Raw genomic sequence first — 27,408 nt, forward strand, 5'->3', positions numbered from 1 at the left:
TGGAAAAACACTGGGCTGTGGTTGTGCTGGTCTGCCCGATTGCAACACCGAGGGTCTTGTTGCTACCGCTCAGATGTGACCTGACTAATGTCTTCAGCCCAGTCAGAGGAACACCGACCTGACAGAGCCTTATCTTACCTCTATTCAACAGGGACTAACTTACTTTTGCATCTTCTTCTATAATAAGGTAAAGTGTATTTTTCTGTTTTTACTCATTTTTGCTGCATCTGTTCAATCTTTTATTCATTCACAATGTGGAGAAGTATCCTTTAATTGACCCTTTCTTATGTGAATTAATGTTCAGTGAAATAAAACTTTGTCTTTTAGAGTTTGAATGATCTCCTCTTCATCTAATCTCCGCAGCGGCTCCCCAGGCCTGATGGGGGATCTGAGGGTGAAGATGGGGGTCATGTCACAGACGATATGCCCAAGCTCACGGGCTCCGTCTGATGAGGACTTAAAGGCCCCGAATGATGGACAAGGAGAGAAAATGCAGATGAAAAGGGAGATCTCTCTCATCAATGGCATCTGCCTCATCGTAGGAAACATGATCGGCTCTGGGATCTTCGTGTCTCCAAAGGGGGTGTTGATGTACAGCGCCTCCTATGGGCTGTCATTGCTGATCTGGGCTCTTGGAGGTATCTTCTCAGTGTTTGGGGCTTTGTGCTACGCAGAGCTGGGCACCACCATCACCAAGTCTGGAGCCAGCTACGCCTACATCCTGGAGTCGTTCGGAGGCTTCCTGGCGTTCATTCGTCTGTGGACGTCCATCCTGCTGATCGAACCGGCCAGTCAGGCTGTCATTTCACTCACCTTCGCCAACTACCTGGTGGAGGCCTTTTACCCCACCTGCCAGCCGCCGTATGATGGGGTCCGGCTCATCGCAGCAGCCTGCCTCTGTAAGACACCACTGGTCATGTCAGAAAACCAATCAAAATCAAAGTTTTTCAGATAGATTATCAATGTGTTCAGTAATTAGTCTTTAATTACAACATGTTAAAGGGAAATCCAGACGGGAAACCATCAGTTCACCATCATCAGTGTACAGCAGCAGACCGTGCATTTCACACCTAAGCCTTCAGCAGTGCTCTGTCTGGATCAATCCACCTCTCAATAACTATTCTATGGTTATAAAAACCATCTTGTTATGCAGAAATGCAGAATAAAGAGCTGTTGCACTGCAGATAGATGACTGGTGTAGCCACAAAAATAAATGCCTTTACTGAATAAACTGGAAGAGCACTCGGAGAGCGCAGACCTCCACCAAGGCACATCAGTGCCCCCCGATCACCACCAAAATTATTATTATTATTATTATTATTATTATTATTATTATTATTATTATTATTATTATTATTATTATTATTTTATTTTATTAGTGATAGTTAACAAGACAATATGGACAGAAAAACAACAACAACAACAACAACAACACATAAAGGGGAAATCAAACAAATAAACAAACAAACCAAAAACAACAACAACGACAGAGTACTACAAACAACAACAACATCATATTACAATGAAAAGGATCATAAATGTAAATAGCAACTAAACACTATGGTAAATGTAATCATTTCTTCCTCGTGCCAGTATCAACATTTCCTGAAAATTTCATCCATATCCATCCATAACTTTTTGAGTTATCTTGCACACAGACAGACACACACACAGACAGACAGACAGACACACAGACACACAGACAGACAGACAGACACACAGACACACAGACAGACAGACAGACACACAGACAGACAGACAGACACACAGACAGACAGACAGACAGACACACAGACACACAGACAGACACACACACAGACAGACACACAGACACACAGACAGACACGCAGACAGACACACAGACACACAGACAGACACACACACAGACAGACACACAGACACACAGACAGACACACACACAGACAGACACACAGACACACAGACACACAGGCACACAGACAGACAGACACGCAGACAGACAGACAGACAAACCAACACTGGCACAAACAGAACCTCCTTGGCGGAGGTAACAAACCTGGGGTGCATTAGTCTCCTACTGCTGCTACAGCTGCGACACACATGAAGCCTCAGTCACAAATGTTGTTACGTACAAACGCAGTATGAAACCCCCTTTCGCACTAACAAACACACTACGTAAGAACAACACACGTTTGTGGATCAGGAAGTCTTTTCCAGGACCCACATGTTCCGGCGGTGACTGCAGGTAGTCCACATTATAGTGTTATTAGGGGTCCCATACGACACTCACACAAACGTACGCGCAGACAGGTGGACGTCAGGTACAGTGCAGCAGTAGTACGACATTTGTGGCGTTCTTAAAAGGGCTCGAATACAAACTGTCAAGATGGAGCGGATGAATTTTTCATATACTGACAATGTATGAAAGCTTCAGTTTTTGCAGTGGTGGATTCTAACAAAATACTTTTACTCTTGTACTTAACCCTTTCATGCACGAATTATGAGAACCTTAATCAAAATTTTTTCCTGAGTGTTTTTATTCCTCTTTAGGCATGAAAAAAACAATGTGATTGAAAATTTTCTTCTGAAAAATAAATAAAAACTACATAAATAAAATAAAAATAATTGTAAAAATTTTTTTTAAATATATTACAAAAAGTAATAATGACAAAAAAATTCTTATGAACCTATTTTTCATGAAGTTGCAAAAATATCCACTCAGCTGGACACCACACTTTTAATTTTTGACACACAGAAACATGTATTTACTGATAAATTGTGTGAAAACTGTGGGGAAGGCTTGTGATTCTGGGGGTTTATCCTCAGGAGAGATCTACATAATGTTACCAATTCATGTCAGAAAAGACATGTAGTGTCTTAAAACTTTAATAAAGATTTGTAAAAAAAAAAAAAAAAAGCAACGAAAAGAACAACAAAATCCATGAACATACAAGAGAACAGCTGTAGAATAGCTGTCCACTGTAGTGACCACTATGCATGAAAGGGTTAAGTGTCAGTATTTCCATTTTACATGTCTTTATACTTCTATTCCACTACACCTCACTGACACAAATATTGTACTTTTATCTATAGTATAAAGTTAAGTGGCCTCTGTGTGCATGCATGCATGTGTGTGTGTGTGTGTGTCCGGGGATTCACACAAATCTGGAAGGAGCTGACTACTGCAGTTTGACGTACTTGTGTATTTTTTGGTAGAGGAACAGACTAGCGAAGACGGCAAATTGATAGGATCAATATTTAAGGAGAAATTAGTAATTCTGGAATACAATAGCCTTACAATCACATTGCTATGGCCAAAACGCTTTGGCGGTGACTGCTGGACAAATGCGGTACAACATGCACGAATACACCGCAGCATAAAAACTACCACATCTACAGAGCACAAGTTCCACTATATTTTTCTGACACTTAAAGGCTCATATTTAACTAAACCCACTTTTCTTAGTCTGTGGTTCATTTCTTTGTGTATTTGGACCCTAATAGTTCATACAGTTTGAATTTGAACCCTCCAGCTGCTGCAAGACTATCTGTATATTCATTTGGGCAAAAATCAAGTGGATTTCTACAACCTGTTTTAATTTCTGCTTAATTTGTTACGTTTTATAACTAGTTATGTTATGACATTTGCACATATCAGGTCAGACTTCAGACGAACATTTCTCCGAGTTCGACATAATTGTTTATCAGCCGCAGTGGTTGTAGTAAAAACTGAAAATATGTCCAAACTTTGAGCCAATTACCTAAAATGTTCAGTTGTTGGTTGAACAGGACAGAGCAGCACAGCCAATAACCTGCAGGGGGCGGGGCCTGAAGTGGCTCATGAGCATTTAAAGGGCCAGCGCTCAAAATGACCTTTCTGGTGTCATTAGTCAGAAATAAGTTGCAGATGGACCTGTGGAGTTGAATGAATGAAGAATTCAGACCCAAGCAGAGCATTTACAGTTTATGGAGACCACAGAGAAATATTTGAAAATGCAGAATATCACTCCGTTAAGTTAATGTTCTTACTACAGCTTTTCAGCCCCCTCCTGTCCAGCGGAAACCATAGTTCTCCAGATAAATAAACCGTAAAGGAGCTAGGATTAAATGGGAAATTCACTGACATTCACTGAAAACAAGCCTGTTTTTCTGAGCTTATGACTTTTTAGAGATACATAGTTTTCACAGGGACAGTGATATAACATTAAATATTAACCTTAAACATCTACCGCAGTAAAATACAACATGCACATTAATACAGTAATCAAATTAATCCAAATTTAGATCACATTTAACATCAAAAGGAACCATTTTACAGCACAGTGACTACTTTTATGTTTCATTCAAGTACATTTCGCCAATAATACGTATAAATGTGGAACTATGACCTATTCCAGACTATTTTCACAGTGTGATGTTTGTACTTTTATCTAGTTTTTAGTATTGTGCTGACCGTCTGAGTCCTACTATGCAGAGGCAGGGGGCCATGATGGCCTCATTACATTATTAGCTCCTCATTGAGCTCAACCCCAGTAACCCTGAGAGGAACTGGCATCAGCTATAGTTAGACTAACAGTCCTGTAAAACATACCATTGCATTTATCAGCCTGGCTTTGTGCTGCGGAGAATGTAAGAAGCAGAGGTGGTATTTAGGTGAAAGAGCAGCCGTACCACGCGCAATGAGCCAACCTTTGAAGAAGGGAGTTTCTTTTTCAGTTCACATATACGGAATGTGTTTCTGCTGCAAAATTCAGGAACACTGCAACCTTCAAAAGTCGTGATAAGATAAGATAAAATAAAGATGTATTTATATTAATTGTCATTATGTAGTCACCTATCCAACAAAACTGGGATATCAATTAAAAAGTGCATTACAATAAAACAAGAAAAAATATATACCAAATAGAATAAATAGATAAATAAAACACTTCTATCATTCTGAAGCCAACTTGTGTCAAGCATGAGGTAATGAGCTAATTGTACTGGAATAACTGATTCTATTGCACATAATTATATTCCACATTTTTGTCAGAGGCACAGAAAAGTCAGCGGTTCTGCTACATAACTTAAAATCTAAAAAATTTAGATTTTTATGCCTGCAACATACTCAAAAAAGTTGGAACAGCAGTATGTTTACCACAGTTGTATTGCCTTCTGTTTAGTAAAAATTAGATTAGATTAGATTAGATTAGATTGAACGTTATTGATCCCACAACAGGGAAATTCAACAGTCAAGGCAGCAAGTGCAAGAAAAGTGTATATGCATAAAGACAGTGCAAAAAAAAAAAAAAAAAACAATCTAAAATTAAAAAATTATATTAGTAATAAAGCTATACATACTATATTTACAGGTGCGGGAAAAAAAATTATTAGATCACCTTTGTTTTCTTCAGTTTCTTGTTCATTTTAATGTTTGGTCCAACTAAAGGTCCATTTGTTTGGACAAATATAATGAGAACAACAAAAATAACTCATAGTAGTTTAATTTCACAGCTGATATCTATCCATTTAACAGGTTTTCTTGATAAAAACCAAAATCCCTTCAGTTCTTCCATCAGTATCTGTGTCACTGTACTGACAAAAACAGTGCTTTTATTCATTCCATGTTTTCTTTTCTGTCTGTTTTAGTCACATGACACACACAGGAGTTAGGACTGGATTGCAGAACCATTGTTTCTGACGGCTTTTGATGGTCTAATATTTTTTTTCTGCGACTGTATGTCTAACTATATAGAGCAGGGGTGTCAAACTCATTTAAGTTCAGGGGCCACATCCTCAAAATATGATCTGAAGAGGGCCGGACCAGTGAAATAATAAGATAATAATATCGAAATAATGCCAACTCCAAACATTTCAATGTGTTTTATAATGAAAAAAGTAAAATTACATTATGAAAATGTTTACATCTATAAACTGTCCTTTTAAAAATGTGAATAACATCAACAACCATGAAAAACGGAAATTAATTAAGAAAAATAAGTACAATTTTTACTATATTTTGCCTCTGCTTATCATTTGTAAATCTGCATTACAACTTACAGATCACAATGGATCTGCAAATACACAAAATATTTTAGTAACTGGCAGAATATTAGTAAAATTGCACTTACTTCTCATAGGACACGTCTAGTTTTTCCATATTTTTTGTGAGAGGCTAGTTTGTAAAGTACACATGTAATTTAACTTTTTACAGTAAAACAAAAAGGAAAAAATTGTAATTGTCATTATTTGCAGGTTTTTATGGTAGTATTTTACTGATCTGACCCACTTCAGACTAAAGTAGGGCTTTATATGAGCCCTAAAGTAAAAGGATTGACTGTTAATATCTTAAGTGTAATTTTTGCATTTCACAAATTCCTCCCAGGGGCCGGATTGGACCCTTTGGCGGGCCGGATTTGGCCCCTGGGCCGCATGTTTGACACCTGTGATATAGAGGATACTAGTAGGTATTTGCTGCTGTTGCTTGTTCCACAGTAACTGTTGTCTGACTCCTCTTCAGGAGGTTCAGAAGGACAGGACATGTAATCTGTGACCAAAGGAATGACACCTGGCATTGTCCTGGTGAAACAACAGAGATTTAATAGCAACACACGTCTATCTAAATTCCAGCTGATGCCTTTACATCAGTGATACCTTCACATGTGTGCAGGTCAGCATGTAGAACCATTTTGTCCAGAGTTCTAGACTCATTTGACATCAGCACATTTCCACTGCCTTTCAGTCCATCTGTAATCAAACTGGGTGAACTTGGCAGAGCTCGTGTACATTATAGATAGATGGCTTATTCTTTTAATAATACAAATCCAGCTTTCATTTCCAGTGGTTGTATTCATCATAGCACCACAATGGTGTCTCATTCAATGCAGTCTAGGGGTCAAAGGTCATGAGGTATCTGGCTTTGGTCTTTACACACTGACGTTTCCTGTGAACGTCATCGTTTCCTAGTATCATGCACTGTTGTTGTGTATGATCTCATATCTGTGGATACTGACACTGATACTGTTTCCTGATATTCCAGTGCTGTTGGATATAAGACAGTTGCTCGGTTTGTCTGCCAGGTCAGAGCGACCCAGCAGATCGGAGACTCGCTTGGTGAGAACCAAACAAACAGGACGATTCCACACTTTTGTCCAGCAACGATTAGAGAGGTCAGCAATTAATAATATCCCCTGGTATCCTGGTAACAGCCATAGTTTGACCAAATGTTTATTATGTATATTAAAAGGCTGGACTTAAAGGGGGCCCTTTTACACAGCACTTCTGTTCCGGGAATATTTCACCTTTGTTCCGGAACGACATCTGTGTAAATGTTGGGATCGTTTGGTCCCACCTCTGTCATGATTCTGTAACACCTCTGGAGGTAGTAACAGAGCCCTGATATCCTCCTGAGACTCAGGGAAGTGAAAATTTTAGCTTTTTTTTTTTTTGCATTAAACAATTGTCTTGATTGGAAACTGCATAATGCAACAGTTTTTTCAGATACATTTTTAACACAGGACCCACCGATCTGCCTTAGCGGAGGTCTGCGCTCTCCGAGTGCTTCTAGTTGGAAATGTGAACAAGAAAGGCAGAATAAACGTCTTTCGAATGAGTGACACATATGGAAAAAACCTACTTTCTGATGTCAGTTGTAAGGTGGTTTCCAAATGAGTCACTGTTTTAAACTACTGGTCATGTGACTGCACATTTAGAGGAGAGAATTTCTCGCTGATAGTTAAACTGTGTGAGTAGGCTAATGTTATGAAAGGCTAATGTTATCCTATGTTTGCCTCATGTTGAATACGTTTACATGCATGCAGCTGCTTGTGTGACCAGTAATATCTACAAACTGCATATTTCTGGACTTAAAAAAAAAAAGGTTTAGAGTATACCCATTTCTCCAGGGACCACTACACCGCTGCCGACACCGCTATACTCAGAGTATTTCCGATGTGCAAGTTACACGTCATTCTATACTAGGGATGTAACGATATGAAAATTTCATACCACGGTTATTGTGACCAAAATTTCACGGTTATCATTATTGTCACAGCATTGTTGAAAATGTGCTCAAAATGTTCAAAAAGTACTAATACACACACTGAAAGAATTGAACCAAGTTGTATTTTGAAAAAAAAAAACAAAAAAAACAAAAAAAAAAAAAACCAAATAAAATAACACTCCCAATGTCCCTTCTGTGTCAGAAACATTCAAATATTAACCCTTAGTGGTCTGAGCCTATTTTGTCTGTTTTTCAGTCCTTTTGATTTTGCCTTTATATACTATATAAACAAATGTTTACGATACCCATGTTTGGGATCTGTTTTTTTTGTTTTTCAGCACAACTTCATCTATCTCATCTGTCTATTATTTTTTCACTTTAACCTACTATAAAAACATAAAAGGACAGAAAACACAAACAACTATAAAATCCGTTTTGAAAAATGTATATAATTTATTGCATAAATAACACACAGATGCTTAACGAACCTTTTCAAAGACTTTAAAAGTGAAAATAGGTTCCAAATATTAGGTATAGAAAATTAAAATTGTAATACATTAAAACTATACTCAAATATTTGACATTAAAGCAGATCTTTACATCGACATTTTTTTCCCCTAAAAGTGCGGTAATCAAACACAGTTATCATGATAATTAGAATTTAAACGGTAATACTAACCATCTGTGATTTTACCGTGGTTTATCGTTATACCAGTAATCATTACATCCCTACTCTATACGCTACGCTGCATCACCAGTCCTTTGATTCTGGAACGCAGGTCCGCTGTGTACAAGTCCAGCCTGTCTCCCCTCTGTAACTCCTTTGTCTTGGTTGTGGAAATCAGTCACTGGTGGAAAAAAGGTGGGATCAGCACGTCACCTTTTTTCTGGGATCTCTGCGTAAAAGTGATTTGTGACTTTTCCTCAGACTGCATGACTCCTACGTCTATGTCTTTTTTACCTCAATATTCCATGACACTGTAAGCGGTGAAAGACGTCAAAGTTCAGCTTTATTTGTCAGTTCACTGTGAATCAGACCTGCAGAATAATCACAAAACCATTTCACTGTAACCCAACCCAACCTACATTCCTTGTATTTTTAGACGATGTTTGAGCAATGACCCATCGGTGCTTTTCTTTGCTGGATGCTTATTTTACACCAGATCTTGGTACTCATTAACCTGATAACTGTGGAATCTGACAGAAGTGTGTTCCTTATATACTCTGTGGTGTTTTCAGTTGTGTTTTATGTCTGTCTCAACATTATTATGTTTTCACCGGGGTTTGTCTGTCGGTCTGTTTGTCTGTTAGCAAGATAACTCAAAAAGTTATGGATGGATTTGGATGAAATTTTCAGGAAATGTCGATACTGGAACAAGGAACAAATGATTAACCCTTTCATGCATGAATTAGGAAAAAAAGTATGTAGATTGTTTTTAGATTGATACTATGACTCAAAATTAGGCTGAAGTTTAAATGCATTTTGAAATTTTTAATTTAAATGTGGTTTTATTAAGAAGATATTTAACCTCCTGACACCTGGGAAAATACAAGTTTAGGCTTTTTTTAATTGAATAATTGCTAATATTGGAAACATCATGATGCAACAGTTTTTTCAGATGCATTTTTTATTTTTATGGAATGTCCTTTGAGGTGGACAGTTTTGTTGGGGTTTTTTGTATAAAGCTGTGAAACTGTTGTCCACAAACATGGACAGAAAACCCATAGCTAGGTCTTAGGAGTTTAACTTCTTTAACTTCATGAGATCACAGAGCAGCCTGAATTCTAAAACGAAGATGTTACTTTTTTCATAATATTGCTTAGGGTCTATAGAGACTGCCCCCATGTGGTTTGGAGAATCAAATCAAATCAAATCAAATCAAATTTTATTTATATAGTGCCAAATCATAACAAAAGTTATCTCATGACACTTTACATATAGAGTTGGTCCAAACCAGACTCTAAGCCAATTTACAGAAACCCAACAGAATCCTCCAAGAGTAAACACTGGTGAGTGAAGACAGTGGAAGGAAAAAGGACCTTTAACAGCAGAAACCTGGAGCAGAACCAGACTGAGGAGGATGGATGTCTGCCTTGACCAGTTGGGGTTAAAGAGAGAGAGTAAAGGAGGAGAAAAAGAGAGAATGATAGAGATAGAGGGAGACTGGGGGAGAGGGGGGAGGTAGGGGGAGACACATGGATGCAGTGGATGCACAGATAACTGAACTACAACATCTGTGGAACTGTAGAATAAACACTATCAGAACGATATGGATAAGTGAGTGATGACGATGAAGGAGGAGAGAGGCAGGAGCACAGCAGCAGGTACAGAGATGATCCAGGGAAAACCTGTGATGATCCTGGGAAAACCTGTGAGGCGATAAAGCACAGAGACTCCAGGGAGGAAGTCAAGTCAGTAATATGTATTCACTGGGGCAAAAAACAGAAGAGAAAATTAGGAGAGAAAAAGTCAGGGAGAAAGAGGAGCAGAGAGGAGGTCATAGAGGAGGAGGAGGAGCAGAAGAGAAGAGCTCAGAATATTGCCTTAATGACCCTTTGGAAAGTGATCTTAAACTATGTGTCCACAAATGTGGATGTCATGCACGAAAGGGTTAAATTTTGGTGGTGGTGGGTGGGTGGGTGGGGGGACTGATCTGCTCTGGCGGAGGTATGCGCTTTCAGAATGCTTTTCTACTTTCAGACTTTCTTTCTGGTAAACTGCATAACTTTATACTTAAAAGAGCAGAATTGAAACTATGTAACACAATAGATAAATCTAAATCATACTCTTCATAAAATGTATTTATTTATTTATTTATTTATTTATTTATTTATTAGGGTCAGTGCATATTAATGAACATCTACAACAACTGCAGCTGTAAATCTGTCAGATTGTAGCAGCAGTGTCATTTCCATCTGTAGTCTTTAGGCAGGTGACAGGAAAGACAGCTGACAAAAAGGCCAAACATCCTAAAAACACACAGAACAACAACAGTGAGAACGATCTACTGATGGTCACAGGTTTGGTTTTCCTTCATCCAACACTGAAGTTGTGATTTGAAGGAGGCAGATGACTGTGAGTCTCTTACGTTGAGTGGTAAACTGTTCCAATATGCAGTTCCAGTGACTGAAAGTGTAGTTTGTCCAAAAGCAGTACACTTGACAGTGATGGTGAATGCATTTAATTCTCAAAATATAATCCAACAGCAGGACAGAGAGACAGTTGAATCTCTTTGAAGCCTCATCTTTGATTATTATCTCCTTCCTCTGGTTTGTGCAGGTATTCTCATCTTCATAAACTGTGCATATGTGAAGTGGGGGACGCTGGTCCAGGACATCTTCACCTACGCCAAACTCATGGCGCTCATCCTCATCATCATTGTAGGAATCCTGAAAATATCCAGTGGTGAGTCAAGAGGAATATCAGCACAGTAACAAAACAAATAAGATCAAATAAACACTGAAAGCTTCACTTTGTCCAGGACAAACAAAAAGCTTCGAGAGTCCATTCGAGGGTTCGTCCACTGACCCTGGAGCCATAGCTTTGGCCTTGTACTCAGCGCTGTTCTCCTACTCAGGATGGGATACGCTCAACTTCGTCACTGAAGAAATTGAGAATCCAGAGAGGTGAAAACGAACTCAGAGACACAGGGAGATGTACTAGACTCGTTAGTTTTTGATTTTCTGTTTTAGCATCAAATGAAAATTCCTCATGTGAAATGTTCACATTTTGGACTTGTAATATTTAACAGTTTTGAGCAGCTTTATCTGACTTTACTCTAGTTCAGGGCTGTCAAATTCATTTTAGTTCAGGGGCCACATACAGCCTAGTATGATATAAAGTGGGCCAGACCAGTAAAATGATAATAATAATAACAATAATAATAATAATAATAATAATAATAATAATAATACATTAATAACTTTTGAGAGAAAAAAAGTAAAATTCCGTAATGAAAATGTTCACATCTACAAATTGCACTCAAACATAACATGAACAAATATAAACAACCTGAACATTCTTAAATAAAATAAGTGCAATGTTAACAATATTATACCTTAGTTTATCATTTATACATGTGAATCACAACTTAGAGATTACAGTGGATCTACAAATACACAAACATTTAATAACAAGGAGAATATTATTAAAATTCCACATACTTCTCTTAAGACACTTCAGGTTATTCACATTTTTTTGTAAAAGGCTAATCTGTAAATGTAAACATTTTTGTGTAATTTTACTTTTTTTACACTAAAACATAGAGACAAATTTGAAGATTTCATTATTTATAGGTTATTATGATAGATTTTACTGGTCTGATCCACTTTAGATTGAACTGACCTAAAATGATTTGAACATCCTTGATTGTTAATATCTTCAGTATAATTTTTGCATTTCACAAATTCATCCCAGGGGCCAAATTGGACCCTTTGACGGGCCGGATTTGGCCCCCGGGCCGCATGTTTGACGCCTGTGCTCTAGTTGGAATTAAAGCCTGACTGCTCTGTGGGGAAGGAATATAAACAATAGAACATATAATAATATACCAGCTGATATACACACATATTTTTTTTTTTACAGCAATCCATCAAATGTGGTTATCAAACATATGTGGTAAAGATATGCACTAGACAGATATTTTACAGATTGACAATAAACTTTATTATCCAGAAGAGATCTAACATCAGTGTATTGAGCTATAAACATCACTCCACATATAAATAATGTAAATAGAATAAAATATTATATAAGCATGTTTTTCTGCCTTGTAAGCTCTGTAGAAAAAACAGATTCACATCAGCTGATACAGACCTCTATAAAAACAAATGTAAATAAATAAATAAATAAATAAATAAATACATACATACATACATACATACATACATACATAAATAAGGATGGTTCTTGAATTAACCCATAAACCCAGTCCTATGTTTATGGCAGTTCCCAAATGATTTTTTTTTTCTCTCTATTGACCCTCTCTTACATCATTTATCATCATTTATTATATTATCCTCTGTATTTTACATTTTTTCTGTGAAAATCAGGTATTTTTCTATTTTTAATTTATTGATCATGTAGATGTTCATGAAAGTTCAGATCAAAGTTGATGGTTATTATATCAGAAACAGAGAAAACTGAAGAAAAAGTGACTTTTTTCAGCAAAAGTATCAATAATTCAACATAAATCAAATGTGTCCATACACTGTCATTTATCCAACTCCATGGATTTTACTGGTGAATCAGTGTTGTAGAAGATGACAGTGTTTCCACGGTAACTACGGAGCCTCTGAACGTCCAAATGGGTCATATCTGATGACCATGAAAAGATGAAGAACTGTATTTTACACCAATTATTTACATGGATTGATAGGATTAATGGATCAACAGGTATTAAACAGTTCAGATCAATAGACAGTTTTGTTCAGTGGTAGATGTTTGGGTCTTTATGGGTTAAATCATTTTCATGAAAAGTTGCAGAACAGCACATTTAACCCTTGATTGTATTCATTCTTTATATTATTTGTACTCATTAGTTCTGTGTAGAAGTTTAAGGGACACATACTTTAATTAATAATAATAATAATAATAATAATAATAATAATAATAATAATAATAATAATAATAATAATAATAATAATAAAATTCAGTGAGTATATACTGTAAATTCTATCTGATATGGATTATTGTTGTTAGAGGCAACTTAGTCCAATTAAAGATGATTAAAAAAGCATTAATTGTTAGTCGAAGTGACTTTTGTTTGATGATTATTTGTTTTTAGTTTGTGTAGTTGGTTCATATGTGATATTTTGCACAGTAAATAGAGGACAATGCATAAAATCTGCAATATGTAAAGTTTAAAAAAAAAGTGAAGCTTATTTTTTTCCATTTTTTTAAAGCTTAGAGGGATTTGTCGTTCATGTGAAGTATTAGTGGATTTAATGAACGAATTATCGAAAGTGGATTTAATTCCTCCATTTATTTGGCTGTAATATCCAGTCCTAATTCTTAATTCCCCAGGAGTATTTGGGATTGAAGTCATAAATGTACCTAATTAACTTTGGTTGTAATTGCAGTACCATCTGTGTTTCGATGCATGTGTGTTTGTGGCTGTAGGAATCTGCCCCTGGCCATCGCTATTTCCATGCCCATAGTGACCATCATCTACCTGCTGACCAACGTGGCGTACTACGTGGTCCTGGATATGCCATCTCTTCTGGCCAGTGACGCTGTCGCAGTGGTAAGAACCCGAAGTTCCCGGAGCGAGACGAGTCGTTCTGCGGCTAAAAATAGGATTTGTACTGGGAGATGAAAACAAGCAGCGGTGGAGGAAGGATTGACAGGCTTTACTGGAGAAAAAGTACTGACTCCACAATGTCAAAAACACTCCTAGAACAGAAGTATTAAATACAAACTGTGTTATTTTATCTGATGTCATTGTGTTGTCTCTACAAGTATGTCTTTTTTATCTTTACTAATTATTTATTTATTTATTTTTAGCGCAGTTTTTAATATTTTGTTATATGTATATGGATTGTCTTTAGTTGCTGTTTTTAGGATCTTTTTTCGGTGTTTTTATTTCGTGCTGTGCATTTTGCTATTTTGTTCTGTAACAGCATCTAGGATATTTTTATTGAATGACAATTAATAAATCTGAATCTTAAGTTAACCCTAGAACGCCAAATGTATCATATTTGATCCATGAGTTTTGAAGCCCTCTACATGATCAGTGTGATATTGTTTTGTTTTTTTTTTTGACAAACCTGATGTATACAATTAGATACATGCAATACACAGATAATCCACCAGGGGGAGGAGTTCATTCACCAGAGGCCTTTAGTGACACTAAAAGACTGTCATTAATGAGGAAGGAGGAAGAACTTTGCCAGTGTTAAAAAGGAATTACCAATTTTTTTTTAGATATGTTTGTGTTATCTGATATTTTTGTTTGTTCAAAAATAATAATATTTGAGCATTGAGACCCGAAACTGAAACTCACAATATGGAAATTGATATTTGAAAGGAACATTTTTTTGGTTGTTCAGGAGGACTGTCAATGATTTAATGGTTCAGGTTTTTCATAGTTAATGATACTAGTTATTCCCAGTTTTATAAATAGAAACAACAGATTAATTTTAGGGCTCAATATGATTAATTGTAGAGGAAAGGAGAAAAAAAAAAACAACTTTTGATAAACAAATCTGTTTTGAGGTTTTGGATGTTTCCTCTCATCTTTGTTTTATAGTGACATATTGGATGATTTGAACATTTATTGTAAAGAAAAATATGTTTTTTTTTTTTGTTTTGGTGGTGGCCCTGCACTGTTGTGACCCAGACTGTGCTTGATTTATTGTTAGCTTCTATTTATTGATTGTTAGTTTCGGTTGTATAGTATTATAAAGTATTGCATTGTATCACATTGTACTGTATCTGATTGTATCATATTCACTGCAAAAATCTGAATCTTACCACGTATATGTTTCTCATTTCTAGTCAAAATATCTCATCACACTTAAAATAAGACATAATCACCTAAAGAGTAACTTTTCAGTGAGATATAAGAGCTGATTTTGGCAGACAAGGCAAGGCAGATTTATGAGTATAGCACAATTCATACACAAGGCAATTCACAGTGCTTTACAAAAATGGAAAAGAGACAGGTTAAAAACACACAATTACAATTAAAACATAATCAACTAGAAGCACTCGGAGAGCGCAGACCTCCGCCAAGGCTGATCAGTGGCCCCCCCCGTGGGCCCCCCCACCCCCGATCACCACCAAAATGTAATATTTCTTCCTTATCCCATTTCCAACAAACCCTGAAAATTTCATCCAAATCTGTCCATAACTTTTTGAGTTATGTTGCACACTAACGGACAGACAAACAGACAAACCCTGGCAAAAACATAACCTCCTTGGCGGAGGTAATAAAACATAAATAACTAGAAGCACTCGGAGAGCGCAGACCTCCGCCAAGGCTGATCAGTGGCCCCCCCCGTGGGCCCCCCCACCCCCGATCTCCACCAAAATTTAATCATTTCTTCCTTATCCCATTTCCAACAAACCCTGAAAATTTCATCCAAATCTGTCCATAACTTTTTGAGTTATGTTGCACACTAACGGACAGACAAACAAACAAACAAACAAACAAACAAACAAACAAACCCTGGCAAAAACATAACCTCCTTGGCGGAGGTAGCAAGTGATGCCAGGCACAACAAACCCCGCCCCTCGCACATATTGTAGCTTATTTTGGCATTGACCCAGCTGATGTCATCATATCTATGCATGTGCTGATGTCAGCATATCAATTGCCTCTATATATGTGCCAAGTTTGAAGTAAATTGAAACAAAAATGATGTTATTATAGACATTTGAAATTTCGCCCATTATAAGTAAATGGTAGAAGAAAAAACAATTAAAGAATTAGCTAGAAGCACTCGGAGAGCGCAGACCTCCGCCAAGGCTAATCAGTGGCCCCCCCTCGTGGGCCCCCCCACCCCCGATCACCACCAAAATTTAATCATTTCTTCCTCATCCCATTTCCAACAAACCCTGAAAATTTCATCCAAATCTGTCCATAACTTTTTGAGTTATGTTGCACACTAATGGACAGACAAACAAACAAACAAACAAACAAACAAACCCTGGCAAAAACATAACCTCCTTGGTGGAGGTAATAATCAATTAAAACAAAGTAAAAGGTCAGAGTGCAGATAGAAGCCTTTTAGTTCTCTGCACAGTTGAACAGAGCTGTTTTCAGCCTGGACTTAAACACTGTCAGAGTAGAGGTCTGTGTGACATCATCAGGAAGACTGAAACACATAGAACTGAAACACACAGAACTGAAACACATAGAACTGAAACACACAGAACTGAAACACATAGAACTGAAACACATAGAACTGAAACACACAGAACTTGAAACACATAGAACTGAAACACAGCTGCACCTGTTTAGTCCTGACTCTGGGCACCAGCAAAAGACCAGTCCATGAGGTTCTCAGACCAGTCCATGAGGTTCTCAGGGTCCGAGATGGTTCATATGGGACCAACATGTCCCAGATGTACTTTGGTGCTAGACAATGGACAGACTTGTAAACAAGCCGAGCTGTTTTAAAGTCTATTCTCTGAGCCACAAGAAGCCAGTGCACAGATCTGAGCACAGGACTAATATGGTCGTACTTCCTGGTTCTAGTCTGGACCAGAGCAACAGAGTTCTGGATGGACTGCAGCTGTCTGACATATGGTTTAGAGTCCAGTCAGAAGGCCGTTACAGTAGTCTAACCTGCTAGAGATAAATGCATGGATGAGTCTGTCTAAGTCTGGTTTAGACAGTAAACCTTTGATTCTGGCAAAGTTTTTGAGATGGTAAAAGGCTGATGATGTAATTGATTTAATGTGGCTGTTAAAGTCTAGGTCTGAGTCCATTATTACCCCTAGATTTCTAACCTGGTTTTTAGCTTTTAGAGTAACAGTTTCCAGATGACTGATGACACTTTCTCTGGATTTTTGTGGGCCAAAAACAATGACCTCAGTCTGGTCTGAATTTAGCTAGAGAAAGTTGTTTTGCATCCACACAGTGATCTGTTGGAGGCAGTCACAGAGTGAGTCCACAGGCCCATGTTCACCTGCTGTCAGCCGGATGTAAATCTGAGTGTCGTCTGCATAGTTTAGTCCTGACTCTGGGCACTAGCAAAAGACCAGTCCATGAGGTTCTCAGACCAGTCCATGAGGTTCTCAGACCAGTCCATGAGGTTCTCAGACCAGTCCATGAGGTTCTCAGACCAGTCCATGAGGTTCTCAGGGTCCAAGATGGTTCATATGGGACCAACATGTCCCAGATGTACTTTGGTTCTAGACCATGGACAGACTTGAAGACCAGCAGAGCAGTTTTAAAGTCTATTCTCTGAGCCACAGGAAGCCAGTGCACAGATCTGAGCACAGGACTAATGGGGTCGTACTTCCTGAGACAATAGATCTTGAAAATCTTATTTCAAGAAATCTTACAAAGATAATTTTCACTTGTTCCATTGGCCGAGTTTTTTTTTGCTTAATTCAAGATTGAAGTGAAAATGATCTTGGTAAGATTTCTTGAATGTGTTACATATGCTTCTGATAAGATAAGATCTACTTTATTGCTCCCCCAAAGGGGGAAATTCAACTGTACAGCAGCACAAGACTGGAGCCATATAGGATCTTGTGGACTGTGAAATGACCCATAGATTTTTTTGTATTCTTATTGAAAAACATGTTAAATCAGACTTCTGACTAAATCTGTTCATCTGACCCCACAGACGTTTGGAAACGCCGTCCTGGGTCCGTTCAAGTGGATCATCCCTATTTCAGTCGCCATGTCCTGCTACGGAGGACTCAACGCTTCCATCATCGCTGCCTCCAGGTAATAAACAAAACACTCATCACCAAATGTTATTATGATGGAACTCCTACATGTATTCTTCAATAACTTTATATTTTGTTGATGTTGCAGGTTGTTTTTTGTGGGAGCCAGAGAAGGACACCTGCCCAACAGTCTGAGTCTGATCCACCTGCAGAGGTTCACTCCAATCCCTGCGCTGCTGTTCAATGTGAGGAACATTTAACACTAACGGATGTACACGTACAGACACATGAGATTATTCCACTAACTATTGGATGACCAGTGTCCATTCACGTCCAGTCAATGCATTATACGACACTCAGTTAAAATAACATAATAATAATAATAATAATAATAATAATAATAATAATAATAATAATAATAATAATAATATGAAGTGGGGCCAGGCACAACAAACCCCACCTCTCACACATATTTTGCCCGTTATAAGTAAATGGGAAGATTAAAAAAAATCCATTAAAAAATTGTAACTTTGACCTACTGTTCCTAAAATGTAATGAGATCCATTCTGGGTCACTGGCAATCTATAAAGTCAGTTTGATATCAATTCAACTAATAGTTTTGCAGCTACAGACATGTAAAATTTTGCCCATTATCAATAAATGGGGAAAAAAGAAGATTTAAAAAATTCATTAAAAATTTAACCTTTGACCTACTTTTCCCAAAATGTAATGACATCTATTCTGGGTCACTGGCAATCTATAAACCCAGTCTGGTATGAATTCAACCAATAGTTTTGCTGCTACAGACATGTGAAATTTTGTTCACTTTAAGTAAATAGGAAAAAAAAAGATTCAAAAAATTCATAAAAAATGTAAACTTTGACCTACTTTTCCCAAAATGTAAAGGCATCTATTCTGGGTCACTGGCAATCTATAAACCCAATTTGGTATGAATTCAACTAATAGTTTTGCTTCTAGAGTGTTAACAAACAAACAAACAATCAAAGAAACAAACCAAACCAAAAACAGTACCCCTTGCCTCCCCCTTTGGGATAATATAATGATTGGTCATTACAGATGTCAGTCATGTATTAAACCCTCCTACCTCTCTGAAATCACCTGTAATTGGATAAATTTAACCTAAAGAGTAGTTGCAGAACAACAACAAATATTAGTGAATAAAGTGATCGTACACATATACATCATACACAGAGAACCCACATCCTGTTACTTTGAGAAAATCAGTTCAAATATTGTGGTTTTAACTAAAGTTTGAGTCGTTCCATACTGTAGGTGACACCATCCACATGAACCACTGTCCTAAATAAACATCAGATTGTGACCTGACTCAAACACCTCCACATTCTGTACATTGTGTTGAAGTCATATTGTGTTGTGTTTGTGCAGGGGTTAATGGGCCTCATCTTTCTGTGTGTGGAGGACGTGTTTCAGCTCATCAACTACTTCAGCTTCAGTTACTGGCTCTACGTGGGCCTGTCAGTGGCCGGACTCATCTACCTACGCATCACCCAGCCCGACAGACACAGGCCTGTTAAGGTACTTACATCATATATATATATATATATATATATATATATATATATATATGTGTGTGTGTGTGTGTGTGTGTGTGTGTGTGCGTGCGTGTGTGTGTATATATATATATATATATATATATATATATATATATATAAAAACATCAGTACACACATATTAAACACATTAATCACTGCAGTAATTATGGGAAGTCACTGTTTCGCTGTTTATTATGATTATGATTGAATGACTTACTTGGCAGATAAAGAAGTTTAGTGGGTAATACATTGTTGGGACCAAATTTGATCTAATTAGATTACATTACATTACATTACATTACATACAACTTTACTGGCTTGTGTAGAGCCCTATGGGAAATGAACGGTGCCCGTGGAAGAACAACACTGTATGTATGCATATAAGAAGAATTAGAATATAAAAAGGGAAATAAGTAATAATAGCAACAGTAATTATAAAAACAGTAGTGAAAAGAACAGGCAACTGCACATTAGAATACTAGTCGTAATAAATAATGACAAGTGGCGCCCCTCACACATACTGTATCTCATTTTGGCATGGATCCAGCTGATGTCATCATATGTATGCATGTGCTGGTGTCAGCAGATCAATCACCTCTATATAAGTGCCAAGTTTGAAGGAAATTGAAACAAAATTGATGTTTTTTTACAGACATTTGAAATTTGGCCCATTCCAAGTAAATGGGAGAAGAAAAAAGATTTAAAAGTTCATTAAAATTTAAACTTTGACCTACTTTTACCAAAATGTCATCAGATCTATTCTGGGTCACTGGCAGTCTATAAACAAAATTTGATATGAATTCAACCAATAGTTTTGCTGCTAGAGTGTTAACAAACAAACAAACAAACAAACTGAACCAAAAACAATCCTCCTCTCCTCCCCTTTGGGGGCGGAGTAATAATACATAATCTACAGTTTCCCAGTTTGGGATCAATAAGTATATCAAATAAATCTATCTATCTATCTATCTATCTATCTATCTATCTATCTATCTATCTATCTATCTATCTATCTATCTATCTATCTATCTATCTATCTATCTATCTATCTATCTATCTATCTATCTATCTATCTATCTATCTATCTATCTATCTATCTATCTATCTATCTATCTATCTATCTATCTCTATAGTTATTAGTATTTACAGCTCATTGTCATGTATGCGACACTAATGTGTGCTAATGCTAATGCTAATGGTGTATATAATGTGTATAATATGATGAAATGCAGACAGAGTTGACCTTTTGACCTTTGTAACACACTGACTCCTCACAGTCTTCTGAACAGCCTGTTGTTTTCTCTTCACAGCTGACGTTGTTCTTCCCCTTCGTCTACTGCCTGTGCAGTGTGTTCCTCGTCATCATCCCTCTGTACGGAGACACCATCAACTCTCTGATCGGCATCGCCATCGCACTTTCAGGAGTCCCAGTTTACTATGTGGCCATTTACCTGCCTGTGGAGCGAAGGCCCAGATTCATCTGTACATTAAACGGTAGGCTTTAGGAGCCAGAAAATGACAGGTTTCAGTGCATTCCATCAGGGAATTTTTCTTTCCTCGAGTATTTATTTCGTGATCATTTTAAAATGTACTCCCTACATTTTCACACAGATATCTGCACTTTCTACTTCTTACATTTTACGAACAGTTTTCATACATTTGAAAGGAATTATTAGTTATTTTAATTCGCTGCTTCCCCAACATTAGCTGTTTTTGACCCAAATGGATGGAACAATAACTCATAGAAAATAAAAAAAATCCATCAGTGCATTCACAACATGCACAGCAAATCTAATAAGACAATGTATGAGAAATAATTACATGTAAATAGATAATTACATAAAAGGGAGTAAGACAAAACACTGCAAAAGATGTAATGAAACAAACATGACATAAAACCAGTGACAGGACCAAAACTAATCAAATTTGACACAAAAAAATATATAAAGACCTAAAAAATGAAGAAAATTATGTTAAAGATATGATAAAATGAACATATTGTAAAAATCACAAGAAGATGGAAGTTATGTAAATGACCTAACAAAACAAAAAATAACATAAAACAATGAACAGATGCCTATAGTGTCTGATTTTATGCTTATTTTGCTGATTTTGAGTCAATAACAACTTCAAAATGACATAAAAATAAGACTTTAAGATGAGAAAATATGTAATATTTGTTCCTCTGATGTTGAAAACTGATTTGCACATTAGAGTCAAGTTTACATATATTGTTTTTTTTATTTTACATGATAGAATGTTTTAATATGACTAATGTTCAGTTCATTTTGCACACAAACAACCAGTAAAAATGTACTGCTTTTTACTTTTATATTCACATTTGAGAGATTTTATATTTTCACTTTCCCTGTGAGGAAGTTGAATCAGTATTGCTACTTTTACTAGAATCTTTTTTTTTTTACTACCTCAGTGTAAGTTAAGTATTGCCCAGGTTTAAGTGTTTATCTGTGAAGAGGAAGCAAGTACAGAAAGTCACTTCCTCCTTAAATTACATTTACTTAAAGGTTAACCCTCGATGATCCAAACAGGCATCGATGACCAAAAATGTTTAATAACTTTTGAACCACTAATCCTATCAATACATGTGAACAATTTAATTAAAATGCAGTTCCTCAGTTTTTTCAACATCATCAGATATGATCCATTTGGTTGATGTTTGTTTATTTTGTTGAAAAAAAAAAAAAACACACTTTAGCTTCATTTTTCTGTTCTGATCTACCTGATCAGTAAATTAATTATAGGAAAATACCAGATTTTCACCAAAAAATACAAAGTGCAGAGGATAATGCCTTAATACAGGGTGATACATTTCTTAGAAAAGGTTAAATATGAAGAAAAATTCACATTGATGTTGCCACAAAAGTAGTTCTAGGTCTTAAAGAGTTAATAAGGACATTTTTTTTTTTATTTTATTATTTGATTTTTGTACATTGCGAAACAAAACAAACATAGGGAACATTTGGGATACATTGACCAGAATAAACCTTGTGACTAACAATTGCTTTTTGTAGTGTGACGTTGAAATGAAACTTGTCCATTTCTTCCATTTATCCTGACTCTGTTCTTCTTCAGTTTTAGTCTATGCGTCAGAATCTTCATCTCAAATATTCCATTCACAGTTTGGATCCTGTCGTTAGTTGTAGGTGGTTCTAGTCTGCACCATTTTTTGGTAATAGCCTTTTTACAGGCTGCTAATAATATTTTAAGCAAATATCTATCATTTTTTTCTTACATTATTACCAATATTACATTGAGTTAACCCTCTGGTATCCGGGTGCGCCTTTTATGCACACTTTGCACTTTGTGTTAAAAAACTTCATATTATTTTTCACAATTTAAATCAGGTTAGAATTCAAAAGTTGTTCATTTTTGCATGATCTTTAAAATTCTGGCCACCAACTAAAATGTGCACATTGTAAACAAAAGAAAATGACCAGACTAGCATCTGTCTGCTAAGTGTGCCTAAAACACATTATTTCTAACATTAGAACCACTGTTTTTGATCCAAAGCCACTAAGGCATAAATTCTGCTTTTACTGATATCTGGGCTTCATTTGAGAGGGGAGGGTCTAAATTAATTGATTAACGTTGTTAATGTTGCTGTTAATCATTGACATATGCCAGGCTGCAAAAATCAAATAATATTTAATCCAATTTTTATGTAGTATTTAAAAAAAAAACAAAAACAAACAAACATATTTAGGTTTTTTTTTTTGCATCAAAAAATGTAGTGACATCAAGATGAAAAGAGATCGTTTAAAGGGTTAAAAAAGAAGACTAAAATGAATGATTATTTGATCTGTAGGATTAGGACTGACCTTGATTTACAAAAATAAAATCAAATTAGAGCAGAAAAATAAATCAATATATAATATTTAATAGTTTGATTTATAGGTGTGCATTTTACGCACACTTGGTGACAGATGCTAGTATTTTTGAACATTTGACCTAGCGCCAAAAATAATAATGCAAATTATCCAACGTTGGAGTTAATCATTGACATATGCCAGGATGAAAAAAAATCAAATAATATGCAATCCACTTTTTTTTGTAGTATATTGAAAAAAATACATTTTTTGTGTTTTTTGCATCCAAAAAAATGGTTTGTTTATATTAAAAACACGGCATTTAAAGGGTTAAAAATGTGACAGTTATTGAGTATTTGGTATTTTTATTTACAGCTCAAGTTGATGAAATAGAAAAAAGTGTAAAAGAATTAAAAACAAACTCTATGAAAATTTTTTTGACATTATTCCACAAGTGTGCAAAAAAGGCACACTTGGTGCTTAGTAAGGGCCTTACTGGACGGGATACCGGAGGGTTCAATAAGTACATTTAACAGGAATGTATTGTTATGGGAAAAGCATGATTCTCGCTCTGCTCTGATGACTGTGCAGGTTTTTACTCATTCTGTCACATTTTACTTTGTCACATGTTCCTCCCATGTGAGTAATTCTGATGAATTGCTTTCAAAGTTCAACGTCAGGCATTTCTAAATGGACTGATTTGTGCCCTTCCTCTTTTCCTTTCACTTCTCCAGCCTTTGTCACTAAATACACCCAGATACTGCTCTACTGCTGCCTGACGGACTTCGACGCTGAAACACAAGCCGGCGGTAAAACTAAATGAACCCCTCTTCGTCTGCGTTTGGACGAATCTGGCCGGGTCGTCCGTTGTTGTTTTCCGCCGGAGGCCTGTTGTCAGTCCTGGTGCTGACGTTCGTACTCTCTGGACACAGGAAACCGAGGCCTTGCATGGACAGAGCGGCGAGGCGCAGGCTCTCAGCATTTGTGAGGATTATTTCTGCCAGGTCAAGTTTAAAATAAGGCCTGTCGTCTCAAGTGACTCACCACTCTTCTGTGAATGCTTTTCTACAGAGATCAGGGAATATCTGTGATTTTTTTTTAGACCAGTGTGGAAAAAATAAACCTGTATCTGAAACTGTTTCATACGTTACTGGTGTGTAATCATGTGACGCCCCTTATCCTGCAGCAGTGTGTCAAATATTTGCAATCCAGGAATGGAAAATACTGATTTAAGCAACACTGTGATTGCTATTGTGTAAATAAAAGGGCAACTGCATATACTAGAGTAGACATTTGAACCAGTCAGAGCAACGCTTAAGGGTGTTTTTAAGGTCTAAACATTCTCAGGAGTAGTAAAAATGTTGTATTTATAGAGGTCAGGGATGGGGGTGAGACACAATGACTCAACAGCGCCACCTAGGAAGTTCCAAAAACCACTACGACACCATAAGCACTTTGACCTACATTCATAAATTTAGTCCAAGCATGTATCAAATCCAGACACAAAAATACTTCTTGGATACAAACCAATAGGTAATATGTTTGGCTCCAAAATCAAGCAAATGAGGAAATGTCTTAAAGTTGCAATACCGCCAACGGCCATTGGGGGTGTGTTCAAAAGGCACATTTTTAAATCCCTGTATAAATGTAAATGCCCAGGTGAATCTGACCCCTGGAAGTTATTACACCGCCCCCCCTCGAAGGAGAGGCAAGGGGTGTTGTTGTTGGTTCGGTTTGTTTCTTTTTTTGTTTGTTTGTTAACACTCTAGCAGCAAAACTATTAGGTCAATTCATACCAAATTGGGTTAATAGATTGCCAGTGACCCAGAATAGATCTGATTACATTTAGGTAAAAGTAGGTCAAAGTTCAAATTTTTTATGAATTTTTAAAATCTTTTTTTTTCCCCATTTATTTATAATGGGCAAAATACCAAATTTGTGTAGCAGCAAAACTATTGGTTGAATTTATACCAAATTGGGTTTCTAAATTGTCAGTGACCCAGAATAGATGTTAATACATTTTGGGAAAAAGTAGGTCAAAGTTAAACATTTTTATGAATTTTTTAATTCTTTTTTTCCCCCATTTACTTAAAATAGGTGAAATTTCAAATGTCTGTAGCAGCAAAACTCTTGGTTGAATTCATACCAAATTGGGTTTATAGATTGCCAGTGACCGAGGATAGATGTGATTACATTTTGGGAAAAGTAGGTCAAAGTTCAAATTTTTTAGGCATTTTTAAAATCTTTGTTTTCCCCCATATCCTACTATAATGGACATGTTGTGTCCGATGCGTGTCCGTCGTGTGTACCGATGTGGCAACACAGGAGAGTGTACGGGTGCAATGCCGCTGTTGCACCATGGGAGGGCACTATCGTACAATGGCACCACGGGTACAGTGACGCTAGTTCTTATAATGAGTGAAATCTCAAATGCCTATAAAAACATTAATTTTGTTTCAATTTACTTCAGACTTGGCACATATATAAAGGCAGTTGATCTGATGACATCAGCACATGTATAGACATGATGTCATCAGCTGGATTGATGCCAAAATAAGCTACACTACATGCGAGGGGCGGGGTCTGTTGTGCCTGGAACCACTTGTTTTACACATATTTCCTGCCTTGTTAAAAGACTTTTCCTCATTCATCTCTTGATTTGTATAATTTCATAGAATTTTCATAGCCTATTATTCATCATAAATGCAACTTCGTTATCACACTTCAGTAGTCTATTCAGTAGCACTTGTTTTTATTGTTTAATGAAGCGCTTCACTGAACAAGACCAAAGCTCATGTGGATTCTCCAGCTTTTATTACATGTCTGTACTTTTGTCCTGTCAGTAACTGTTGTATCCAAACAGGTTTAATCAGCAAAACACCAAGAGAAACTGTTTTTGTATTTCACCAGAGGAAGTTTTTATTCTTATGTAGTCTTTCAGGTTTTGATTTTTTTTTTTTTTTTTAACTTTTATTAGAAAATACAAGAAGAAGTGAGTATTATGAAGAAAGGCTGGAGAAACATAAGATGAAATAATGCATGGCATAAAATATTTACAAACCATTTTCTCAGTGAAAATGAATCTGATCTCACCTGAACCTTTTTATTCTTTTGCATATCTCATTGTAGTATTTTTTTTTTTTAAATAATTGTCATGTTTTCAATATATTACTCTCACTTTTTTAATGTAATAAGCCTATATTTCACTGTCAAACTCTCCCACTGATGTGCAACACTCCACAGACTGTCCACAAGAGGGAGCTATTTCCTCAGTGCTGACTAATAATGACATATATCAACCTGGTATAAACATGAAGGTGCTGATTTTTGACTGATTTTTCTTTCCCTAAGTGTCGTGTCCAACTGAAATATCCTCAACAGTTACCACAGACTACACATTTTATAAAAAGCAGAGTTTTGCTGTAATTGAAACAGCTGTATTTACTTATTCTTTGATCTAATATGAACTATGTTGATTTATTATGAACAGACCAATAAAATAATAAATCAATAAATAAAAATTTTATGCAACGCATTTTCTTCCTGTTGATATTAACCTACTTTCTCGAAGTTTTTTGATATGCATCTCAATATGAATTATTCTAAAGGAAGAGTTGAACATAAAGCTAAAAAAATTGTCTAAAATGTTCTGTTGGGCAAAAGTGTGAACTATAATAATATTAGTGGCCAAAGGTCAAA

At 36.4% G+C, this 27,408-nt stretch overlaps 1 protein-coding gene across 1 annotated transcript; it reads left to right on the forward strand.

Annotated features, from left to right (window-relative positions):
• On the forward strand, positions 1–25,465 carry LOC115437934 (Y+L amino acid transporter 2). The gene is made up of 10 exons (XM_030161337.1): positions 1–187; positions 364–899; positions 11,241–11,366; positions 11,443–11,587; positions 14,082–14,205; positions 18,263–18,366; positions 18,457–18,553; positions 19,716–19,865; positions 21,193–21,376; positions 24,444–25,465. Exons 2-10 carry the CDS (start codon positions 380–382, stop codon positions 24,530–24,532), a joined length of 1,539 nt encoding a protein of 512 aa, XP_030017197.1. The 5' UTR covers positions 1–187; positions 364–379; the 3' UTR covers positions 24,533–25,465.
• Positions 25,466–27,408: the final 1,943 nt, after the last annotated feature.

The sequence above is a fragment of the Sphaeramia orbicularis genome, chromosome 17, assembly GCF_902148855.1.
Source record: "Sphaeramia orbicularis chromosome 17, fSphaOr1.1, whole genome shotgun sequence".
NCBI lineage: Eukaryota > Metazoa > Chordata > Actinopteri > Kurtiformes > Apogonidae > Sphaeramia > Sphaeramia orbicularis.

Excerpts from the sequence above, each read along its gene's own strand:
- LOC115437934 (XM_030161337.1), top strand. The coding sequence starts at position 380 with ATGGGGGATCTGAGGGTGAAGATGGGGGTCATGTCACAGACGATATGC. Across the intron at positions 11,588-14,081 it reads GAAATTGAGAATCCAGAGAG|GAATCTGCCCCTGGCCATCG; the intron begins GTGAAAACGAAC and ends TTGTGGCTGTAG. Across the intron at positions 19,866-21,192 it reads ACAGACACAGGCCTGTTAAG|CTGACGTTGTTCTTCCCCTT; the intron begins GTACTTACATCA and ends TTCTCTTCACAG.